This window comes from Stegostoma tigrinum, chromosome 4 (genome assembly GCF_030684315.1).
Source record: "Stegostoma tigrinum isolate sSteTig4 chromosome 4, sSteTig4.hap1, whole genome shotgun sequence".
Taxonomy (NCBI): Eukaryota; Metazoa; Chordata; class Chondrichthyes; order Orectolobiformes; family Stegostomatidae; genus Stegostoma; species Stegostoma tigrinum.
The window spans coordinates 80,705,935-80,729,867 of NC_081357.1; the positions used below are offsets into that span (position 1 = coordinate 80,705,935).

The following is a 23,933-nucleotide window of genomic DNA, read 5'->3' on the forward strand; positions in this document are numbered from 1 at the left end:
ATATGGTCACAGAAATTTGAGGGTGCATACATGAGGATCAATGGTCGGCACAACATTGTGGGCTGAAGGGCCTGTTCTGTGCTGTACTGTTCTATGTTCTACTGTGCGTACAAATCCCGATGCTAGAGATGAGCAATTAATCAGGCTATGAAAAGTGGTGTAGTGTTTGCTTAAAATCTTCACAAAGATGAACTAACCAGATGAGCTTCACAATTGATATGACCAGAGCTGCTCATTTCACAGTCTGGACTGGTTTGATGATTCCTTTGCTTTCCAGTCTTCTGACTTCTGTTTCTACTTTTGCCCGTAAGGCAAATGGCACTGGGCATGCTTTACAGAATTGCTTCTTAGTCAACATGCAAGGTGGCCATGTCTCCTTTGATAGTCCCTAGAATTTCCTTCAGAATGCCCTGTAACTCTCATGCTCCACTTGCCACATTTTCTGGTGGTAAAGCCAGTTGCGTCACCTGTTTGAATTCTAGTTGGGCTTCAGCTGGTAAGACACTTTTCACATCATGAATCCCACATACCAAACAGTTTCTCAGCATCTCAGTAAGGGTTAAACCAAAGTCACATGCCTCTGCCGGTCATCTTACCCTAGACAAAAACCCTAATACAGATTCTCCTGGTTCTTGAATTGCTAAGTAAAACTGATAGTGCCTCAGAATTAGAGGTGGCTTGGGTACGTAGCATTCCTTAGCTAAATCGTTCAGCTCTTGAAAGGTTTTAGTATCTGGTGCTACAGGAAAGTCAGCTTCCTAATAACCAAAAAGCTGCAGGTCCACAGGCTATCAGGAGAATTACTCATTACTTTTCGTCTGCCCAATGTCATTTGCCTGGAAAATATAATGCATTCTTTCCATGTACAAGGCCCAATCTTCCAATGGCAAGTCCGAACGAGTCAAGTTTCCCAAATAACGGCACGATGCCAGAAATACTTATCCCAACTCGAAGATGACTGGTACAAGTAAATTTCTTCAGGCATGTGCTTTTTTATTGTCACCACTGAAATAATTTCACAGAGGCTAGTATCCTGTCACACTTTATTTACACATGGAAAGTCCTTGACACTCATCCAACTCCTTCTGAGCCAACTCTCAGACTGAACAGGATGTCTGACTCTCTTCTTTTTAATCTGTCAGCCAGATCTCCGTGATCGGGCCAGATTAACAGCCCCAATCAGGGAACTCATATTCCATGAAACCCACCTGGCTGACCTCACTACAATCGCTACACAAGGACTCCCAACAGTGAGCTGTCACTCCCTTCCAATTTATTATGATACAAGATTTTGGGGTTGTGAATTCTGAGACACCAATAGCTGCCACAGACATCACAGTGAACGCGAATAATTGCAGAACCCCTATAAATCCTTAGGCCTTTTTTCTATTGATACATATAGCTTGATGATAGATACTTGAAGCATGAACACTGTTAAAAATAAATCCAGTGCAAAGTTGGGCACTTGTTCTTTTTATTAAATTTCCACCACACTGAACTTCTCGCCTGCTTCGCTCTGCCTCATTCCCGTCACATCACACAAAGTCTCTGAAGAAAATTAGAGTAAATGATATTAAATTCAGCATCACGAGTACTTAATTAGGTAACTTGAAAAGAAATACAAAACAATTACAGGCTTATTGATAGATAGAACTACCAGAGATATTACTATTCTACAAAAGCATTCATTCTCCCCATGTCTGCATGGGTTTCCTCCAGGTGCTCCAGTTTCCTCCCACAATCCAAAGATGTGCAGGTTAGGTAAATTGTCCATGCTAAATTGCCTGTAGTGCTCATGGATGTGTAGATTAGGTTGGTTACAGGGGAATGGGTCTGGGTGGGATGGTCTGAGGTTCCATGTGCAATTGTGGGTTGAAGGGTCTGTTCCCACACTATAGGGATTCTATGAAAAGCACCAAACAACACATTGCACGTGAAATTGGGCACTGAGTTGAGTATTTAAAATTCTTAAATAATTGGCAGCTGTGATGCAGATTACTGATGAACTAAGAAAACACATGCTGTTTTTATGTTGTTGGTTTAAGGGATTAACCAGACTGCTGTATCAAGTACGACACAAAAGATAAAGAAATTATTCCCTGCAAAATAGTTGTTACAAGATCAAATCAGCCAGATCCCTGGGTTGGTTAGTTGACAGTACAGTATACCTCAGGCTCGCCAGTGTCATGGTTAGTTTGAATAAGAATCTTTCCAAGTCTAATATCCTTGCACACTGCAGTTAGTGCTTGTTCCATTGTTTCACCAGCACGAAGGATAGAGACTCCTGTAATCTAAACAAAGAATAATTCATTATAGCAATACTAATAACACTGTAGATAAAATTCCTGCACAAATGAGTAATAAACCATGACAGTTACAACAAACATGTTTTTTTTTACATTGAGGTAGGGTGCATGATAAAAATACAATAATAGTAATACATCACAAGCATACCGCTACAATGCTTACAGTCACAAGTGACGAGGGTTTAAGTGGACTTATCGAAGAATCATACCGAAACAGGTGACCAGCCTGCACTGTCCCAACCTCTACACCTTAACCAGATGACTCCTGTTCTGGAATTGACTAACTATCACTCTGAAGGTATGCTTTCTTATACTCTTTATATACAAGCAGTCTGTGCGATCAAATATTAACAGTATCCAGTATGAAAAGGTTGCTGAGTTTGATAACTGGCAAACATCACACGTGCTGTCTATCATGGTTGGATGATCACCCGTTCAGTAGAAGGTTTTCTTTTCTTTCCCGGGAAAGAGACTTACCTCACAGTTTTTAACTAAACTTCACCTCAGGCTAGCTTGTTTACAGCTGCTGCAGCTTTTGTGTCATCTAACTAACTGTATGTTATAAAAGGCAAATGGAATGATAGCTTTTATTTCAAAGGGAATAGAGTTTAAAAATAGGAAGATCTTGCTAAATCTATAAAAGGCAGTCATCAGACTGCAGCTGGAATATTGTGAATAGTTTTGGGCCTCTTATCTAGGGAAATATTGGCATTGAACCAGAGAAGGTTAGGTAGGCTGATACTAGGTATGGAGGGATTATCTCATCATGAGAGGCTGATGTAAATTGGGCTGTTGGAACATTGAGGAATGAGAGGATAACTTAGTGAAATGTTAAGATTTTTTGGGGGCTTGGCAGGGGAGATGAAGAGAGGTTGCTCCCCCTTATTGCAGAGTCTAGGACCAGAGGGCATAATCTCAGAATAAGGTGTCATCTGAGTTTTGAGAAGATTTGTAGCTCAGGTTGAGTTTCTGGATGTGAGTTTGCTCGCTGAGCTGGAAGGTTAGTTTTCAGACGTTTTGTTACCATTCTAGGTAACATCATCAGTGAGTCTCTGGTGAAGCACTGGTGTTATGTCCCGCTTTCTATTTATCTGTTTAGGTTTGCTTGGGTTGGTGATGTCATTTCCCATGTTGGTGATGTCATTTCCTGTTCTTTTTCTCAGAGGATGGTACATTGGCTCCAAATCAATGTGTTTGTTGACGGAATTCCGGTTGGAATGCCATGCTTCTAGGAATTCTCGTGCGTGTCTCTGTTTGGCTTGTCCTAGGATGGATGTGTTGTCCCAATCAAAGTGGTGTCCTTCCTCATCCGTATGTAAGGATACTAGTGATAGTGGGTCATGTCGTTTTGTGGCTAGTTGATGTTCATGTATCCTGGTGGCTAGCTTTCTACCTGTTTGTCCAATATAGTGTTTGTCACAGTTCTTGCAAGGTACTTTGTAGATGACGTTCGTTTTATTTGTTGTCTGTACAGGGTCTTTTAAGTTCATTAGCTGCTGTTTTAGTGTGTTGGTGGCTTTGTGGGCTACCATGATGCCAAGAGGTCCAAGTAGTCCGGCAGTCATTTCCGAAATGTCTTTGATGTAGGGGAGAGTGGTTATGGTTTCGGGCCTCTTTTGTCTGTTTGTTTGGGTTTGTTGCTGAGAAATCGGCGGACTGTGTTCATTGGGTACTCGTCCTTTTTGAATACGCTGTATAGGTGATTTTCTTCTGCTCTTCGTAGTTCCGCTGTGCTGCAGTGTGTGGTGGCTCATTGGAATAATGTTCGAATGCAGCCTCGTTCGTGGGTGTTGGGATGGTTGCTCCTGTCATTCAGTATTTGGTCCGTATGTGTTATTTTCCTGTAGGCGCTGTTTGAAGTTCCCCATTGACTGTTCGCTCTACCGTGATGTCTAGGAATGGTAGTTTGTTGTTGTTTTCCTCCTCTTTTGTGAATGTTATGCCAGCAAAGGTATTATTGATGGTCTTGAAGGTTTCCTCTAATTTGTTTTGTTTAGTGATGACAAAGGTGTCATCCACATAGCGGACCCAAAGTTTGGGTTGGATGATTGGTAGAGCTGTTTGTTCGAGTGTCTGCATTACTGCCTCTGCTAAGAACCCTGATATCAGAGATCCCATGTGTGTTCCGTTGGTTTGTCTGTAGGTTTTGTTATTGGAAGTGAAGTGGGTGGTAAGGCATAGGTCCACTAGCTTGATTACATTCTCCTTGCTGATGAGGTTGGTGGTGTCTGGTGTATGTGTCTTTGGTTCTTCTAATAGTGTAGTCAGTGTTTCTTTGGCCAGGTTGATGTTGATGGATGTGAACAGGGCTGTTACGTCAAAGGAGACCATTATTTCATCCTCTTCTATCTTGGTGTCTTTGATGGTGTTCAGGAATTCTTGGGTGGAACGAATGGAGTGGCATGAGTCTTCTACTAGGTGTTTTAGTCATGGGTGTAGTTCCTTGGCTAATCTGTAGGTTGGTGTTCCCGGTAGCGAGACTATGGGTCTGAGGGGGGGCTCCTGGTTTGTGAATTTTTGGTAGTCTGTAGAAGCGTGGTGTGTTGGATCCATCTGGTTTCATTTTTTGGAAGTCTCTCTTGTTTAATTCTCCAGATTTTTGAAGTTTTTTTGAGTAAGGCTGTGATTCGGTTCTCTAGTTGTGTGGTCTATCGCCACCTGTTGTTAAGTGTCAGTATCTGCAAGCTGTGTGTTCGCTTTCTCAATGTAGTCTGTTCGGTTTAAAATGACTGTCAAGCGTCCTTTGTCTGCAGGTAGGATAACAATGTTTTTATCTTTTTTGAGTCCTTTTAGGGCTTTCTTTCTTGTGTATTGAGTGTGTTTTCTTCCTTTTTTGTGCCTAATGTTGGTGCGACTGTCTGTCTGATGGTTTGCTGGGTTTCTTCTGTGAGTTTGTTGTCTTTCAGTGTTGTTTCTAACACTGCTAAGAAATCTTTCTTGTCCGCATCCCGGAAGTTGTAATTTAGTCCTCTTACTAAGACGGCTTTTTCAGTGTCTGCTAATGGTCGGACAGATAAGTTTTTTATCCATGCTTCTGTGTTGTCTGTGTTGTTATTTTGTGTGAGTTTGTCTAGTTTTTTTCTGCAGGTCTAGTTTTTTTCGTTTTCTGTGTTTGCCATTGTCTAATGTCTATGGCTCATTGCACTGCTTGCAGATACCGACACATACCAACAGGTGGCGATAGACCCGACCCCACAACTAGAGAACCGAATCACAGCCTTACTCAAAAAAACTGCAAAAATCTGGAGAATTAAATAAGAGAGACTTCCAAAAAATGAAACCAGATGGATCCAACACACCACACTTCTACGGACTACCAAAAATTCACAAACCAGGAGCCCCCCTCAGACCCATAGTCTCGCTACCTGGAACACCAACCTGCAGATTAGCCAAGGAACTACACCAAAGACTAAAACACCTAGTAGAAGACTCACACCACTCCATTCGTTCCACCCAAGAATTCCTGAACACCAAAGACACCAAGATAGAAGAGGATGAAATAATGGTCTCCTTTGACGTAACAGCCCTGTTCACATCCATCAACATCAACCTGGCCAAAGAAACACTGACTACACTATTAGAAGAACCAAAGACACATACACCAGACACCACCAACCTCATCAGCAAGGAGAATGTAATCAAGCTAGTGGACCTATGCCTTACCACCCACTTCACTTTCAATAACAAAACCTACAGACAAACTAATGGAACACCCATGAGATCTCTGATATCAGGGTTCTTAGCAGAGGCAGTAATGCAGACACTTAAACAAACAGCTCTGCCAACCATCCAACCCAAACTTTGGGTCTGCTACGTGGATGACACCTTTGTCATCACTAAACAAAACAAATTAGAGGAAATCTTCAAGACCATCAACAATACCTTTACTGGCATAACATTCACAAAAGAGGAGGAAAACAACAACAAACTACCATTCCTAGACATCACAGTAGAGCGAACAGTCAATGGGGAACTTCAAAACAACACATACGGACCAAATACTGAACTACAGGAGCAACCATCCCACCCACAAACGAAACTGCATTTGAACATTATTCCAATGAGCCACCACACACTGCAGCACAGAGGAACTACGAAGAGCAGAAGAAAATCACCTATACAGCGTATTCAAAAAGGATGAGTACCCAATGAAAACAGTCTGCCGATTTCTCAGCAACAAACCCAAACAAACAGACAAAAGAGGCCCAGATACCATAACCACCCTCCCCTACATCAAAGACATTGCTGAAATGACTGCCAGACTACTCGGACCTCTTGGGATCAGGGTAGCCCACAAAGCCACCAACACACTAAAACAGCAGCTAATGAACTTAAAAGACCCGATACAGACAACAAACAAAACGAACGTCATCTACAAAATACCTTGCAAGAACTGTGACAAATACTACATTGGACAAACAGGCAGAAAGCTAGCCACCAGGATACATGAACATCAACTAGCCACAAAACGACATGACCCACTATCACTAGTATCCTTACGTACAGATGAGGAAGGACACCACTTTGATTGGGACAACACATCCATCCTAGGACAAGCCAAAAAGAGACACGCACGAGAATTCCTAGAAGCATGGCATTCCAACCGGAACTCCGTAAACAAACACATTGATTTGGAACCAATCTACCATGCTCTGAGAAAAAGAACAGGGAATGACATCACCAACCCAAGGAAACCTAAACAGATAAATAGAAAGTGGGACTTAACACCAGCGCTTCACCTGAGACTCACTGATGATGTTACCTAGAATGGTGATGAAACGTCTGAAAACTAACCTTCCAGCTCAGTGAGCAAACTCACATCCAAGGTGTCATCCATTTAAACTGGAGATGAGGAGTAATATTTTCTCTCAGAAGGTGGTCAATCTGAAGAATTCTTTACTGCAGGCAGGTGTCGAGGTTTAGTCATTAAGCAGATTCAACAAGAAAATCGACAAATTTCTAATCATCAAGTGTTATGGGGGTAAGGCAGGAAAGTGGGGTTAAGGATTATCAGATCAATGATAGCACAAACACAATAGGACGAACAGCATACATCAGCTCCTACATCTTACAGTCTTATCATTTAAAGAGCAGTGCAACTCTGTCTAGTGTTCTGACCAACAAATGTCCCTCAGCCAACATCTGAAAACAAATTATCAGGCTTAGCGGGACCACGCTGAATGCAAATTCAATCACCTTTCTCAATTATAGAAGTGATTATATTTTAAAGGGTGTGTAATTGATTATAAAGCACTTTGATCATCTAAAGCTCATGAAAAGTGGCATATAAATGGAAAACAATTTTGGTAAGGTTTTCTTTAGGCTAACAAACCTTGTTTGACTAACAAAGATAAACTATATAAATCTGGATCATAACCAAATCCCACGGTCTCAAACCTTCGAGAACCCATAAACGGGCAGGTATATTAAACATTTCAATGCTGTTCCATTGTAATTATTCCACAATTATAACTCTAGTTAAAATAATATTTCTAAGATCCCTTTCAAATCCTGAAGTTTAACATTAAAATACATGCCCTTTTACTCGAGCTCTTTACTATAGTGAACAATTTTTCTAGATTTTTTTTACAACCTAGAAATTAAATTGGCATGATACCCTCCAACTTCTAAAGAGCTCAGCTGTTCCTATATACTCCACATTATCACTTTTTACCTCTAAGCTCTCAAAAACTAAAAACAAATCCTGCTGTAAAAATCTGATAAAAACATCACACAACACCTGACGGATTTGACTGATGCCTTGTGTAAATACAAGTTCGCATTAATAATCAGTAAATTTGTTAAGATTCCCTAGAAAACCGTGAGATGCTCACCCTTTTCCCACCAAATTTCTTCCCTTCATACAGTTCTCCTTGAGGTGTTTCCACTGTAACAGGCTATAAATATTAATCAAAAACAAAACTTAGTGATCAGTAAAAGAAGCACTTTGCCTTCAATTATTTTCTGACAGCAAACACCAATTCCGAAATGCTGGACATGAGCCAGATTCTAACACAGCTCATGATGTGAGCCTCATTCTGTTTCTTTATAAGACGACAAGAGGAATGAAACAAAAAGAGGGAGATAATGATTAAAAAAAAACAGGTATTCATCCCAATGAATCAATGTCGATGTTTTATCTTTCATATGAGTATTGCCAATTCCTTATGCCTTCTCTGTTCCCAAATACTTCTCATTCATTCCTCCTTTCAATGATCAAATCACGCCTTAATATCTTTTGCTCTCATGAAAACAAAACAAAAGCTTTGGTTTTGCCAAGAATGATTAAGTCTGCTTCTATAATTGTGAAACTGAATCAAACCCAGTATCAAGTCAAATGCATTTTTGTTTTGCTTATCAAGTCCAAAACCTCAATGACTTCAATGATAAGCATGATTGAAAATCTTACCTTAAGTGGCAAGAAAGAAAGGGCATGTTCAATTAGTAACCTCATTAATCTCTTTGAATAGAAAATAAACTCATCTCGGCTGGTTTCTTTATTTCTGTTCAACAGACAAAATGTAATAAAACATCACTTAAGCAATAACAGTTCTGAAACACAATGTATTAACCATTGATTAACCACACTGACAGGACATTTTCAAACTTATTGAAAATTATGCACATTATCTTACACATCCAATAGAAGTAAAACTAAATCCAATTCAGTTATATAAATAACAACAGAATGAGGGAATAGAGAAACTAATTGAAAGTTTCAAAGGTCATTGTAAACGTCAAGAGAAAAGCTTAATTAGAAAGCTTTAGGATCCTCCCCGTATCTTCCAACGTCAGCCTTGGCTCTGCAGTATTAATGCCATTTCAATTGAAAGATGATTGGTTCAATGCCGACATCAGAGAGATGATGGGTGCTAATAGTCTGCCATTTTTAAATCTCATTACAAGTCACTACCTGTCAAAAGATACATCCTTGACTGTAACGTACTTTGGTCGTCCTATCATTTTCCAGCAGCTAAAATTCCAGATCTCAGCTCCTCTTTATCGTGAATACGAAAGGTCCAATTCCTTTCAGAAATCTGGGAGGACCTACACTGGTAAAGTTAATATACAGATGCAAGCCCTTCCTTTCTTTCAAGTGGTCCGCATGTGCATTCAAACTAGGTTAGATGATTGCTTTATAATTTACACCAATACGTTTTAAAATGGCTTGATGTTTAACAGAAGTAGAAAGGTCTCCAAATAAGGTAGAGAAATATTCAGCCCCGTGTAGAGTTTGTTTTTCAGTGCACGAGACTTGCAATTGTTCACGTGATCATTAACTTTGGATTATTTTCATAAAATAATCAAAAGAGTTGCATCAAACTTTAAAATTTAAATAACATTTGAATGGCTCAGCAAGCCATCAGGAACAATTTGGGCTGGGCAACAAGTACTGTCTATATCACTTGAAGGATAAGGCAAAGAAAAGTGTATGCTAGAATGCAAACAGGTAAGTTTATCAGCTCAAACTGAAGTAGAAATAAGATTTCATTGCTTGTCCTGTGAACATCATTGTATACCTCTTAGGGTATGGATTTTCAAGATTATCTGAATTCCAGTGGCAAGAATCCTAACACTTTCCAACATTATCCCCCACTCCCACCATCCACTGATATGTCTACTTCCTTCAGGTTTCTGTTATGAGCAGATTGACTGGTCAATCTATTCAGAGTGTTTGGAGTAGTTTTGACCCGAAGCTAAGGATGGGTTGTTTCTACTAGACATATTAACTTGAACCTTCCCCATTCTCGGCATAAGTAAACTCATGAGGCTGTTTCATTTACAACAGAAATGAGAATCTTCTTAAAAACAACACCGTGAGTAGCATGACTCATGACAACATGACCACTATCTTTCTAACTGAAGTACAAACACATGCTACACATGACTCACTGAAAGGTGACGTACAGAGCTTCAGCCAACTTCAACCTAATCACAGTAAGAAACCCACACCTGGCAATATAAGTATGTGATCTTATGCCCAACCTCAAAATAACGCTCAGTGGTTAGCATGCTGCCTCACAGTTCGAGAGACCCAGGGCTCCATTCCAGCTTTGGGCGACTGTGTGGAGTTAGCATGCTTTCCCCATGTCTGTGGGTTTTCTCTGGGTGCTCTGATTTACTTCCACTGTCCAAAGCTGTGCAGCTTAGATGGATTGGCTATACTAAATTGTTCCATAGTACTTAGGCTAGCCGGTTTAAATGTGAAGTTATGGGGATAGGCTGTATGCTCTTCAGAGGGTCAGTGCTGACTCAATGGGTCAAATGGTCTCTGCCTGCACTGTAGCAATTCTACAATGATTCTATGATTCTTATCATTTTCCAGCAGCTAAAATTCCAGATTTCAGCTTTTCTTTATTGTAAATATGAAAGGCCCAATTCTATTCAGAAAACTGGGAGGACTACACTGGTAAATTTGTTGATAGTTTAGATACTTCATACAGTCAAATGATAGATAACAAGGCCCCCAGATTACAGAATGGCTGTCAACTGGTAGCAAGACTATTCCTTAATTAAGTATATCTATTAGCTGCCCAAATGAAATGTTGGCAGTTTTCTTGCCCTCTCGGCTAGGTACTCTGCTTCATGTAAATCATACATTTCTTAAAATACATGAAAGCACGTCTAAAGTTACCTGATAATTGTGTGCAATCCTCTAACCTGTGGTGTACTTTCAAGGACACTTAACTTATCTGGCAGAGGTTGTCCTTGGTGGGCAGAGGCAAGTGCTGCTCTGTGGAAATAAATAAAAAATTTGCATCAAGTGAAAAACTTCAGCATAAACACTATTTTTTTTAAATTGTAAAATTAAATCTTTGTGCAGTAAGCAATGCTGGTAGAGATAACTGCAAAACCATGTCCTCATTTGTTAGACGTTATTTAATTAATTATTTTAATTCTAAATTTGACAGCTAGGTAAACTGGGTTCTGTGCTTTTAAGAAGAAACTATCCTTTCTGTTGATAAACTAGAATTTCTAACACCAATAAGATCTTTAAATCTGGATTGTTTCATAAAATGTTCAGAAAAGGTTTTATGTCAAGCTTTTAAATTTTAATAATACATTACATTAATCAAACTTACAAGTTATATTTTATTAACCTTACTAATAAAAAAGTCATAGGAATTTGAGTTATGAGAGATGGTGTTATAAACTGATCCTAAACTCAATTCCAAATCAGGACTGAATTAACTGGCCTAAAATTAGTCAGTGGCACTAGAATTGATCTCATCATTTTTTGGTTAAAAAGGGGCAAGTGTACTATTGGTCAGGATTACCCCTCTCAATCGGATTTCTAGTAACAGCTTCTAGAATCATCTATCTGCAGATATTAAGTAAAGGCAGAGTATTAGCTTGTGCATGACACTCCTACTGTTCAATCATTTCTGGAGCCTCGCTATCAAGGCTAATAACAAAATGTCTATGCAACGTTTTAGATGTTGCTTGTTGCCAATGGAATTGTATTCCATCAGGGAATCAATACTTTTAGGAAAGGACATGGAAGGAAAAAATAGAAACTAATGCTGAAATTATATAATTACCTTTATTTGCAAAATTATTATTCTCAAATTTTAGGTTTTCTCATGTCAGAAACAACTTTTGTTTAGCTGTCAGCAGAGGGCACTATACATCTAAACCATGGGGTGAACCTTTTGTTTTGCACATTGTATCTACTTTACACACATAAAGTCATTTTTATAACAGTGAAAAAAATTTCACTTCTGATGCCGTATATTCCGAATTTATTTACAGACATCTTAAAATGGGATAACCAGGGTTTGCTTTCAATATGAAGGAAGGTAAACATATCTGACAAAGCATTGACATTCAAAACATAAATCTTTTCCTCTTTTCAGATTTGGATTACTACTTTCTGTTTTCCTTCCTGAAGTAACTTCAAAAAGGCTAGTATTCTATCACCAGATCACCCTTTATTTTCACATGGAAAGTCCTTGACAGTGATTCAGCTTTCTCAGAGCCAGTTCTCAGATTGAGCAGAACCTCTGACACTGCTCTTTCTGTCTATCAGCCAGGGCTCCCTGATTGGAACAGATTAATAGTCCCAATGAGGGAACTCATTTTCTATGAGGTCCACCTGGCTGACCTCATTACAATCACTAAATTCCTCCTACTCGGAGTCCGAAGTTGGTTTGGTGTAAGAACCATAGAAATAGACCTGACTGGTAAGAGGCATTGTCGATAGTAGGTTAGGTCCATTGGCGTATGGGTAAGTGCAACTGTCCTGAACAAGCTGGGGTACCTTTGATCGACTTCACTTTATCTTCCTACGGGCGTACATCAGTTCTCGTCGACTTTGTAGCCCAAGGAGGTCACTTGTCCACAGAAGACACATTTCCACCTTGTAAAGTACTGAGAGAAACTTCTAACGATTACATCAAAGATTTCTAAGTGCTCCTATTGGTCTTCCCCATTATTAGCATATCATCTAGATAAATGGTAATCTGGGTAGACCTTGTAAAATGTTCCCCATTGTCTGCTGAAAAACTGTACAGGCTGACAACACCCCAAATGGCATTCTCGTATACTGGTACCAAGCCTTATGGGTAGTAATTGCAGCATACTTCTGGGAATTATGTGTCCAGCTTCATGAAGGACATCTCTCCTGGCAGTTTGGCATATGAATCCTCGATGCGAGGGATTGGGTATTTATCCAGCTGGAAAAAGCTGTTCAATGTTTGTTTAAAATCCCCACAAAGGAAACCAGCCCATCAAACTTCAAATTAGTACGACTTTGTGCTGCCCTTTCCACAAACTGGACTAGTTTGATAATTCGAGATAACAGGTGCAGAGCTGGATGAGCACAGCAAGCCAAGCAGCATCAGAAGAGCAGGAAGGCTAATGTTTTGGGCCTAGACCCTTCTTCAGAAAAAATTCTTTCACTTTCCAGCCCTCTGATTCCTGTCTCGACTTTTCCCAATAAGGTAAATGGTCCTGGGCAAACCTTACAGAATCATGGAATTGCTTCTGGTCAACATGCAAGATGGCATTGGCTCCTTTGATAGTCTCTAGGTCTTTCTGAAAAACTTTTGCATAGTTAATCAGGACTTCATTCATGCTGCCATTTTCTAATTTAAACATATTGAGTCAATCCAGGTGAATCTTTCTCAACCAATTTCACTCATCAAGCTTGGGTACAAGCCTTTTACTACAAATCAGGGGTAGCTGACCCAGCTGTTTCTCAGAAGAGACCGGAACTGAAGTTGTACCCTTAATCTGTAAGGATTCCTTGGTCTCCATCTAGCCAAGGTCTTGCACAAACTTAAGGGGTGAACTCCAGACTTAGCTTGTTAAAGACTGTTTCTGCGATCACCACAACAGCCATGCCAGTACTGATCTCCATTTTAATGACTGACCATTTAATCAGATGTTTAATTTGATTGGTTCTGATTTGGATGTTGCCAAGCAATTTAACCAGATGTATATGACCTTTCCAGTGTGTGCACTCCCCTGGATACCAGCCTTCTCTTCCACAATTTAGGTCTAATGAGATTCTTTTGCTGTCTTGAGTCTGCATACCAGAAGCAACTACAAAGGCTTGCCAGCCTGGATCCCGAAGAAAATTTTAACCGTATAAGACGTGGCTTTGTTTTGGGGTTTTGCTGTGGACTGACCTAGAGTCCCTCTGTTCAGGATATGTCCTCAGTGAGATAATGTAATTGCTTTTGCTCACTCCGACTGGTGAAGGTGTCCACTTCCATCGAATACCCTGCAACTCGTGCTCAACGTGCAGCATTTTCCACTGCTAAAGCTAGTTGTAGTGCCTGTTTGAAGTCCAGCTGGCCTTCAGTTCGTAGGCACTTTTGCATGGTTACATCATTAATACCACTCACATCGCCACTGAAATAACCCCACACACGCCAGTTTCCTGTCACCAAGACGCTCCTTTTCACAGGTGTAAAATCCTTGACACTAATCCAGCTTCTGCAAAGCTAACTCTCGGACTGAACAGAACCTCTGACACTCCTGATTGTACCTGCCAGCGAGGGCTCCCTGATATGACCAGATTATCTGCAACATTTAGTCACCCTCACCCCACAACCTTTTCCGTTTGAACGTCTCTGTTTCTTTCACACGTACATACGTTCATATAGAAAGTGTGAAGAGAAGGGTTTGTGTCAGTGATCAATGTAACAGACCAGGAGTCAATGACTTCATTAGGGCCATGGGACAGAAGAGGGGTTGGTGGGGCTACTGTGGTAGAATGATATTTAAAAGTGTAACATCCTCAGGCTGCTAGCAAGAATGCGCAGCGGGGTTCTGTTCTATTCTGGAAGTCTCCTGGGCAGTCAAGAGGACTGACAACCATAATCTCATATTATCTCTGTTATTTTTGAATTTCATTAACTTGCATCACCATTCACTACACCCTTCCCACCAATGTCTCAAATTTAAAATTATCCCCTTTTCTACCTCTCAACTACATGTGGCCAGGCTTCATCCACTTAAAATTAACATTTTAACATGACTACATTACATTTCATCCATGTTCCATTTCACCTCAATGATCCTCTTTAAAACTTATTTCTTTGATTAAGTTTTTGGTCATTCCAAATCTCCCTCCCTGGCTGGGTGCATGATTCATTTTCTTTACACATTTGATATGCCTTCTCATATTTTTCCATGCTAAGATAATTTTTACAGTAAATTGTTTTGTAGAATATGCATTGAGCAAAATACACTTGTTAAAATTTCTTTTTTAATATAGTTTCTAGCTGGTGCTTTTTATGTAAAAATATTCAACAAGTATCAATTTTTGCTTTGATACGTAAGGTTTATATAGTTAAATCTACAAGCTACTGATTGTACTCTGTAGACAATATTGCACAATCATGAACATTGAAAGCCATATGTGGCTTTGACTGCCTTCTGTGCTTTGAAGCTTCAGTAATATGCATTTTTTAAAATTCTATTTTGTTTCTCTATTGGATAACAATCTGAGATGAGACGTCTTCCTAAAACGAACTGGGGGGAAAAATGCATGTACAAGATAGCAGTTATTTTACTGCTTGATAAAAGCATCGTCAAATTAACTTCCTCAGCTGTACATTATATTAATAGGTTTTGTTTGAACAAAAGAAGATTGCAGATGGGCCTTAACTGATTAATTTTTTTGAATTGCAAACTCTTTTCTTTTAATCTATCAGGCATTAAAGCTAAATTAAAGAAGGACAGGTGTCAAAAGATAGTGCATGTAACTGCTGCTCCTAAGGAACACAAAGCTACAGAAAAACATTTTAAAGATACGTGGGACGGCACAGTGGCTCACTGGTTAGCACTGCTGCCTCACAGAGCCAGGGATGGGGTTTCAATTCCAGCCTCGGGCAACTGTCTGCATGGAATTAGCACATTCTCCCTGTGTCAGCATGGGTTTCCTGTGGGTCCTCTAGTTTCCTCCCACAATCCAAAGAATATGCACATAAACTAGATTAGCCACGGGAATGCAGGGTTACACTGGTGTGGGGAGAGGTGCCTGGGTGGGATGCCCTTCAGTGGGTCAGTGTGGGCTAATGGGCTGAATGGCCTGTTTCCACACTGTCAGGATTTTATGAAACACAAGAGCTAAGTTGAGGTATTCAGGAGGTTTGGCATCAGTGCCCTTGAACATCCCTAACCAAGGTATTCATGATTTCCGAAAGGAATTTTTATTGGCCTGCATCATCCCATTCCCAAAAAGCACACTCTTTCCAAACAGTCCTCCATGCGTATCTTTCCTTTTTATCTCCAAAGCTCTTGGAAAAACCATTGCACATCAGTTTCTTGCACAGTCTCCCACAACTGCAACTAAACTTACTCTGTTAACACCAGTCCAAAGTAACTTACCTGATATCCCTCAGAATTCAATGAACCTTCTCCACAACCTCCAATGAGCTGATTATACTATTTCCCTTCACTATCTCTCAAGCATGTCAGACTGCCATTGCTTGGTTCCAATTTTACGTGTTTCCTTAAAGGTAACAATCTCCATTGTCTCAGAGTCATACGGTATGGAAAGATCCTTCTGTCCAACCAGTCCATGCCAAACATATCCCAAACTTTTCCTATTCACTTATTTATCCAAATGTTTTTTAAACATTGTAATTGTAAGCACATCCACCATCAAGTTCATTCCACTCAAGATCCACCTTCTGTGTAAAAGATTTGCTCCTCACGTCTTTTTTTCAAAATCCCTCTGCTCTCACTTTAATAATGTGCACCCTAGTCTCAAAATTCCCCATTCTAGGGAAAAGGAAACTACCATTTCCTCTACCTATATCCCTCATTATTTTATAAACTTCTGTCAGGTTGCCTCTCAACCTCTTATGCTTCAGTGAAAAAATACTAGCCTTTCGGATGGATCCGTATTTACATGCTGCTCCTCTGAACGTTGATACAGCAAACTCTAATACAAATACATGTATATACATACCAATAAAAATAAGCTGCCCTTTTCTAGACCTACTCTTATCCCATGAATGCCTCCATGCAGATTGGTTGTCTTTTGACATTATTTTGGTGAGATTTTTTCTTTGTTTTTCCCAAGCACCAATTTCTAAAGTTACCCTTGAATAATGTTTAACTATTAACAGCACATTGTTCAATAATATAAAAGTCATAATTTCTCATTAATTCACATATATTTAAATAAGGGTAAGTAAAGGAACGTCATGCAATTGACCAATGTAAACTAGGGCTCATTTTTCATCAACAATTAAAATCAAAGAACAGTTCTCTAATATGCTGAGTATGCCAGTTCAGTAATAAATCAACATATTTCTACTGCACTGTTCGAAATTAAGAAAAAGCAATAAACATCATTTCTATTTAAAAACAAGAAAAATACTGAATACCTTGAAAAGTGAGTGCATAATCATCAAAATATCACACTTCCACTGTTCATTAGTTCTTTTATACTCAAGACACATTGAATTTACTAAAACAACTTTTGAGGAATGCCAAAATAAGAAACAACTTAAGATGCAAAAAAGCCAACAGCAAGAAAAATAAAACTAACTGCAAATTAATTTTTAAGGGTTGAAGACAAAACTGAAAATTCACAAGTTGTCCTCACATATCTCAGCAAAGCTTCCTCTGTTCAGTTCAGAATTATTCAATGCAAGACAATTGATGAAATAGTCATGGACAGAAAGAGAAGGCATTTCTATTAGTTTCCAGCACAAAGAAAAGCATGTATAAGGAAAGCAATAGGGAGCTGTCCAAAATTCATTTTAAAACAATAGATTTCTGGAAAGACAAGGAGATAACTTTCTGAAAAATAGCCCACTGAATTTTGTAAAGAAGTACTGCCACTGTTCACTCGAGGTGGCTCTTTCCCCCATTATTCAATTGCAGAAAATCTCAAATCCTTTACGACGCAAATGCTTCCATGCACAATTTTTTTCACCAACTGCCACCATGTAAACCACACCAAAAATGTTATTACAGGTTCTAGTCAGAGTATTTTATATAATTCATTATCAAATACAGAAGCTATTAAAAATAGTTACTTCACAATCAAGATTTTAAATTAATTGCTGCTGGATGTGGCTTATATATGTAAAACTGAATTTACTACCCACATAGTCAAGGAGAATATGACACTCTTTAAATGATTTGTGGACACAACCCCAGTGCTAGTTATTTAGATGGTATTTTGTAATTTCATAGGGTGCCACAATTTATTATGTATATTTTACTTGAACAATAATAGAACTCCAATAGACATTAAATCCACTGGCGCAAATACATTTAAATGTTCTGTACATTCCTAATATATAACATGCATTCACGTAAATTTGGAAAATTTTCAGTTTTGTTTAATAAAAAATGAATTACTTGAAAGAAAACAGATTCACTATTCAAAAGATCAAATTTAATGTATTTAGTTATTTTGCGCAGATTACAGCATAAGAAAAGTAATTAATCAAATACTCTTGTGGCTGAAAAAATACCATTGAAATAACCAGATTCTGTAATTGGCTCTCTGCTTTTAACTATCTTGGCAATTATTAAAAAGGAAGGAGGAGGTATTTGAAACAAAGGCAGACTGAGGCACATTAAAGCTCTACTCAGATGAAATTTTTGTATTTTTTGAAAGGCCATCAGTAGTGCCTATGACTTCATCACGTTCCTTCTCCCTTTTTGCAGGATCAAAACATCATTCTTCTTGTCATACCTTACAGTGATTTCACGCTGTGGTGATTACAGTAAATTCGTTCAGGATTTATCAAGTATTTCATTACCACACATGGGAGGAAAGAAATGAAAGTGAAAGTCATTCTCATTTGCCAGATCATTCAAATATCAAGCTGCAACTGCTCAAGTATAAAAAAGCAATGTGTGTGCATTTTGCCATGAATAAAACTTATCATTACTATTTTGTTTAAATAGACATTACAAGGAAAGCTACTCCTAAAATATTCCATTAAATATTACCTTATTGTGCCAATTTGACTGGTATCTGAAAATACATGCTACAAATAAATGCTTTCACTTTAATGCATATTGTACTATTACCTGTGGTTATTATTTTTACTTCTGTTTTATAGCATTTAGTGTAAATTTTTTACCAACAGATTTTACGGAATGGAAAAAAAATGCAGAAACTGCCTACAGAATTCAGTGATCCAAGGTTTCAAATATAACAAATTGTCATCATGATCAAGAAGAAACTATACAAAAGAAAATGCTGAGTAATCTTGTTTATCTATTCGATATTTATTCTGTGAGACTGCATCTTTAACACAATAAGTAGTTTTACTAGCATGGATTCCGTTAAGGCATTTTTGGTGGCTGTGTACAGCAAGAAAAAGATACTGCCACACCAATTGTGCTGCTGGCTAACTGCCAGTAGTTATATATAAGGCAAAAAGAATACGACAAACAAAATGGCCTCTTCACAAGCTTTGGGAGAATGCAGGGTGACAGTGCAGTACAAGAAGAGTACACATATTTCTAAATAAAGATGAGTGCCTGTAAGGGGGGGGGGGGGGGGAATACAGATACAGAGAGAGAGAGAGAGAGAGAGAGAGAGACTGAGAGAAAAAAATGAGAGACAGGATGGGGGTGAGGAGAGACAGCGAGAAACAGACAGAGAGACAGAGAGAGAGAGAGAGACACAGAGAAAGAGAGAGACACGGCGAGAGAGAGAGACAGAGCGATAGAGAAGGGGGTGTGGGAGGGAGGGGGGGAAGAGAGCGAGATAGAGAGAGAAAGAGAGAGAGAGAGAAGGGGGTGTGGGGGGAGACAGGGAGAGCGAGAGAGAGATAGAGACAGAGAGAAAGAGAGCACGAGAAGGTGGGGGGAGTGAGAGAGAGCGCGCCAGGGAAAAGGGGCGAAGAGAGAGAGCGAGAGTGAGAAGGTGGGGAGGCAAGAGACAGAGAAGGTGGGGAGGAAAGACAGAGAGAGAGTGAAAGTGGGTGTGGGGCAGGGGGGGCGAGAGAGAGCACGGGCGAGTGAGAAACACACACAGACAGAGAGGCAGCAAGAGAGAGAGAGAGAAGGGGGTGTGGGGGGAGAGGCGGGAGGGAGACAGAGAAAGAGAGAGAGAGACACAGAGAGAGAGAGAGACAGAGAGAGAGAGAAAAAGAGAGAGAAGACAGTGTGGGGGTAGAGAGGGAGAGCGAGAGAGAGATAGAGACAGACAGAGAGAGAGAGCACGAGAAGGTGGGGGGGAGAGAGAGAGAGACAGACAGAGCGCACGCGAGAAGGGGCAAAGAGAGACAGCAAGAGCGAGAAGGTAGGAAGGCAAGAGAGATAGAGAGGTGGGGAGGAAAGACAGAGAGAGAGAGAGAGAGAGAGAGAGAGAGCGAGAAGTGGGTGTGGGGAGGGGGGGGCAGAGAGACACACACAGAAACAAGGACACAGAGAGAGACAGAGAGAAACAGAGAGCGCGAGAGAGAGCGAGGCACAGAAAGAGAGGGACACACACACACACAGAGAGACAGACAGACAGAAGGGGATGTGGGGGGAGAGAGGGACAGCGAGAGAGACAGAGAGAGCGAGACACACACGCAGAGAGGGAGGGCGAGACACACACGCAGAGAGGGAGAGAGAGACACACACGCAGAGAGGGAGAGAGAGACACACACGCAGAGAGGGAGAGAGAGACACACACGCAGAGAGGGAGAGAGAGAGACACACACACGCAGAGGGCGACACGCGCAGTTGAGTGACACACAGAGAGAGGGAGGGGACAGGGAGAGACACACACACAGATAGAGAGACACCGAGAGAGAGAGAGAGAGAGAGAGCGAGAGACACACACGCAGAGAGCGAGAGACACACACACACACACACACACACAGAGCGAGCGACACACACACAGAGCGCGTAGACACACACACACACACATACACAGAGTGAGAGGGAGACAGAGAGAGAGGAGGAGACAGGGAGAGAGAGACACACACACAGAGAGCGAGAGAGACCAGAGAGACAGAGTGAGAGAGAGAGAGAGAGAAAGACACAGAGAGAGAGAGAGAGAGAGAGAGAGCGCGCCACACACAGAGAGCGCGCCACACACACACACACACAAGAGGGCGCCACACACACACGCACACACACACAGAGGGCGACACACACACACATGGAGGGCGACACGCACACACAGAGGGCGACACACACACACACAGAGGGCGACACGCACACACAGAGGGCGACACGCACACACACAGAGGGCGACACGCACACACACACACACACACACACACACACAGAGGGCGACACACACACACAGAGGGCGACACACACACACACACACACAGAGGGCGACACACACACACACACACACACACGGAGGGCGACACACACACACAGAGGGCGCCACACACACACAGAGGGCGCCACACACACACAGAGGGCGCCACACACACACAGAGGGCGCCACACACACACAGGGGGCGACACACACACACAGGGGGCGACACACACACACACACACACACACACACACAGGGGGCGACACTCACACACGGAGGGCGACACACACACACACACGGAGGGCGACACACACACACGGAGGGCGACACACACACACACAGGGGGCACCACACACACACACAGAGGGCGACACACACACACACACACACACACACAGGGGGCGCCACACACACACAGGGGGCGCCACACACACACGGGGCGACACACACGCACACGGAGGGCGACACACACGCACACGGAGGGCGACACGCACACACAGAGGGCGACACACACACACGGGGCGACACACACACACACACAGAGGGCGACACACACACACACACAGAGGGCGACACACACACACACAGAGGGCGACACACACACACAGAGGGCGCCACACACACACAGAGGGCGCCACACACACACACACACACACAGAGAGGGCGCCACACACACACAGGGGGCGCCACACACACACAGGGGGCGACACACACACACACACACGGAGGGCGACACACACACACACGGAGGGCGACACACACACACACAGAGGGCGCCACACACACACAGGGGGCGACTCACACACACACGGAGGGCGACACACACACACACGGAGGGCGACACACACACACACACACAGAGAGAGGGCGCCACACACACACACAGGGGGCGCCACACACACACAGGGGGCGACACACACACACACACAGGGGGCGAAACACACACACACAGGGGGCGAAACACACACCACACACCACACACACACACACACACGGAGGGCGCGACACACACACACGGAGGGCGACACACACACAAGGAGGGCGACACACACACAAGGAGGGCGACACACACACAAGGAGGGCGACAAACACACACACGGTGTGGGACTCACACACACACACACACACACGGAGGGCGACACGCACGCACACGGAGGGCGACACGCACACACAGAGGGCGACACGCACACACACAGAGGGCGACACGCACACACACAGAGGGCGACACACACACACACACACACACACACACACACAGAGGGAGAGGGAGACAGAGAGAGAGGAGGAGACAGGGAGAGAGAGACACACACACAGAGAGCGAGAGAGACCAGAGAGACAGAGTGAGAGAGAGAGAGAGAGAAAGACACAGAGAGAGAGAGAGAGAGAGAGAGAGAGAGAGAACGCGCCACACACACACACACACAAGAGGGCGCCACACACACACAAGAGGGCGACACACACACACGCACACACACACAGAGGGCGACACACACACACATGGAGGGCGATACGCACACACAGAGGGCGACACGCACACACAGAGGGCGACACGCACACACACAGAGGGCGACACGCACACACACAGAGGGCGACACACACACACACACACACACACGGAGGGCGACACACACACACACAGAGGGCGACACACACACACACACACACACACACAGAGGGCGACACACACACACACACACACACACGGAGGGCGACACACACACACAGAGGGCGACACACACACACAGAGGGCGCCACACACACACAGGGGGCGCCACACACACACAGGGGGCGACACACACACACGGGGGCGACACACACACACGGGGGCGACACACACACACACACACACACACACACACACACACACACACACAGGGGGCGACACTCACACACGGAGGGCGACACACACACACACACGGAGGGCGACACACACACACACACACAGGGGGCACCAAACACACACACAGAGGGCGACACACACACACACACACAGAGGGCGACACACACACACAGAGGGCGACACACACACACACACACACAGAGGGCGCAACACACACACAGGGGGCGCCACACACACACAGGGGGCGCCACACACACACGGGGCGACACACACGCACACGGAGGGCGACACACACGCACACGGAGGGCGACACACACGCACACGGAGGGCGACACACACGCACACGGAGGGCGACACGCACACACAGAGGGCGACACACACACACGGGGCGACACACACACACACACAGAGGGCGACACACACACACACACACACAGAGGGCGACACACACACACACAGAGGGCGACACACACACACAGAGGGCGACACACACACACAGAGGGCGACACACACACACACACACAGAGGGCGCCACACACACACAGAGGGCGCCACACACACACACAGAGGGCGCCACACACACACACACACACACACAGAGAGAGGGCGCCACACACACACAGGGGGCGCCACACACACACAGGGGGCGACACACACACACACGGAGGGCGACACACACACACACACACACACACACACACACACAGAGGGCGCCACACACACACACAGGGGGCGCCACACACACACACAGGGGGCGCCACACACACACACAGGGGGCGCCACACACACACAGGGGGCGACACACACACACACACACAGGGGGCGAAACACACACACACAGGGGGCGAAACACACACCACACACACACACACACACGGAGGGCGCGACACACACACACGGAGGGCGACACACACACAAGGAGGGCGACACACACACAAGGAGGGCGACAAACACACACACGGTGTGGGACTCACACACACACACACACACGGAGGGCGACACGCACACACAGAGGGCGACACGCACACACACAGAGGGCGACACGCACACACAGAGGGCGACACGCACACACACAGAGGGCGACACACA

The 23,933-nt window shown here is 43.0% G+C and overlaps 1 protein-coding gene across 5 annotated transcripts in view; it reads right to left on the bottom strand.

Moving 5' to 3' along the window:
• The window catches only part of si:ch211-243j20.2 (uridine-cytidine kinase-like 1), a 276,943-nt gene that overhangs the window by 23,889 nt on the left and 229,121 nt on the right, over positions 1-23,933 (bottom strand). For 4 of the 5 annotated variants that reach the window (XM_059645474.1, XM_059645475.1, XM_059645472.1 and 1 more), the window contains exons 8-12: positions 18,481-18,497; positions 10,942-11,040; positions 8,716-8,809; positions 8,141-8,203; positions 2,169-2,291 (exon numbers count right to left, since the gene is read on the bottom strand). In XM_059645474.1, the coding sequence (XP_059501457.1) occupies positions 2,169-2,291; positions 8,141-8,203; positions 8,716-8,809; positions 10,942-11,040; positions 18,481-18,497 (396 nt within the window). Of the gene's footprint in view, positions 1-2,168; positions 2,292-8,140; positions 8,204-8,715; positions 8,810-10,941; positions 11,041-18,480; positions 18,498-18,918; positions 20,822-23,933 lie in introns of those variants that run through there. The other variant, XR_009445695.1, reaches the window with a different exon arrangement.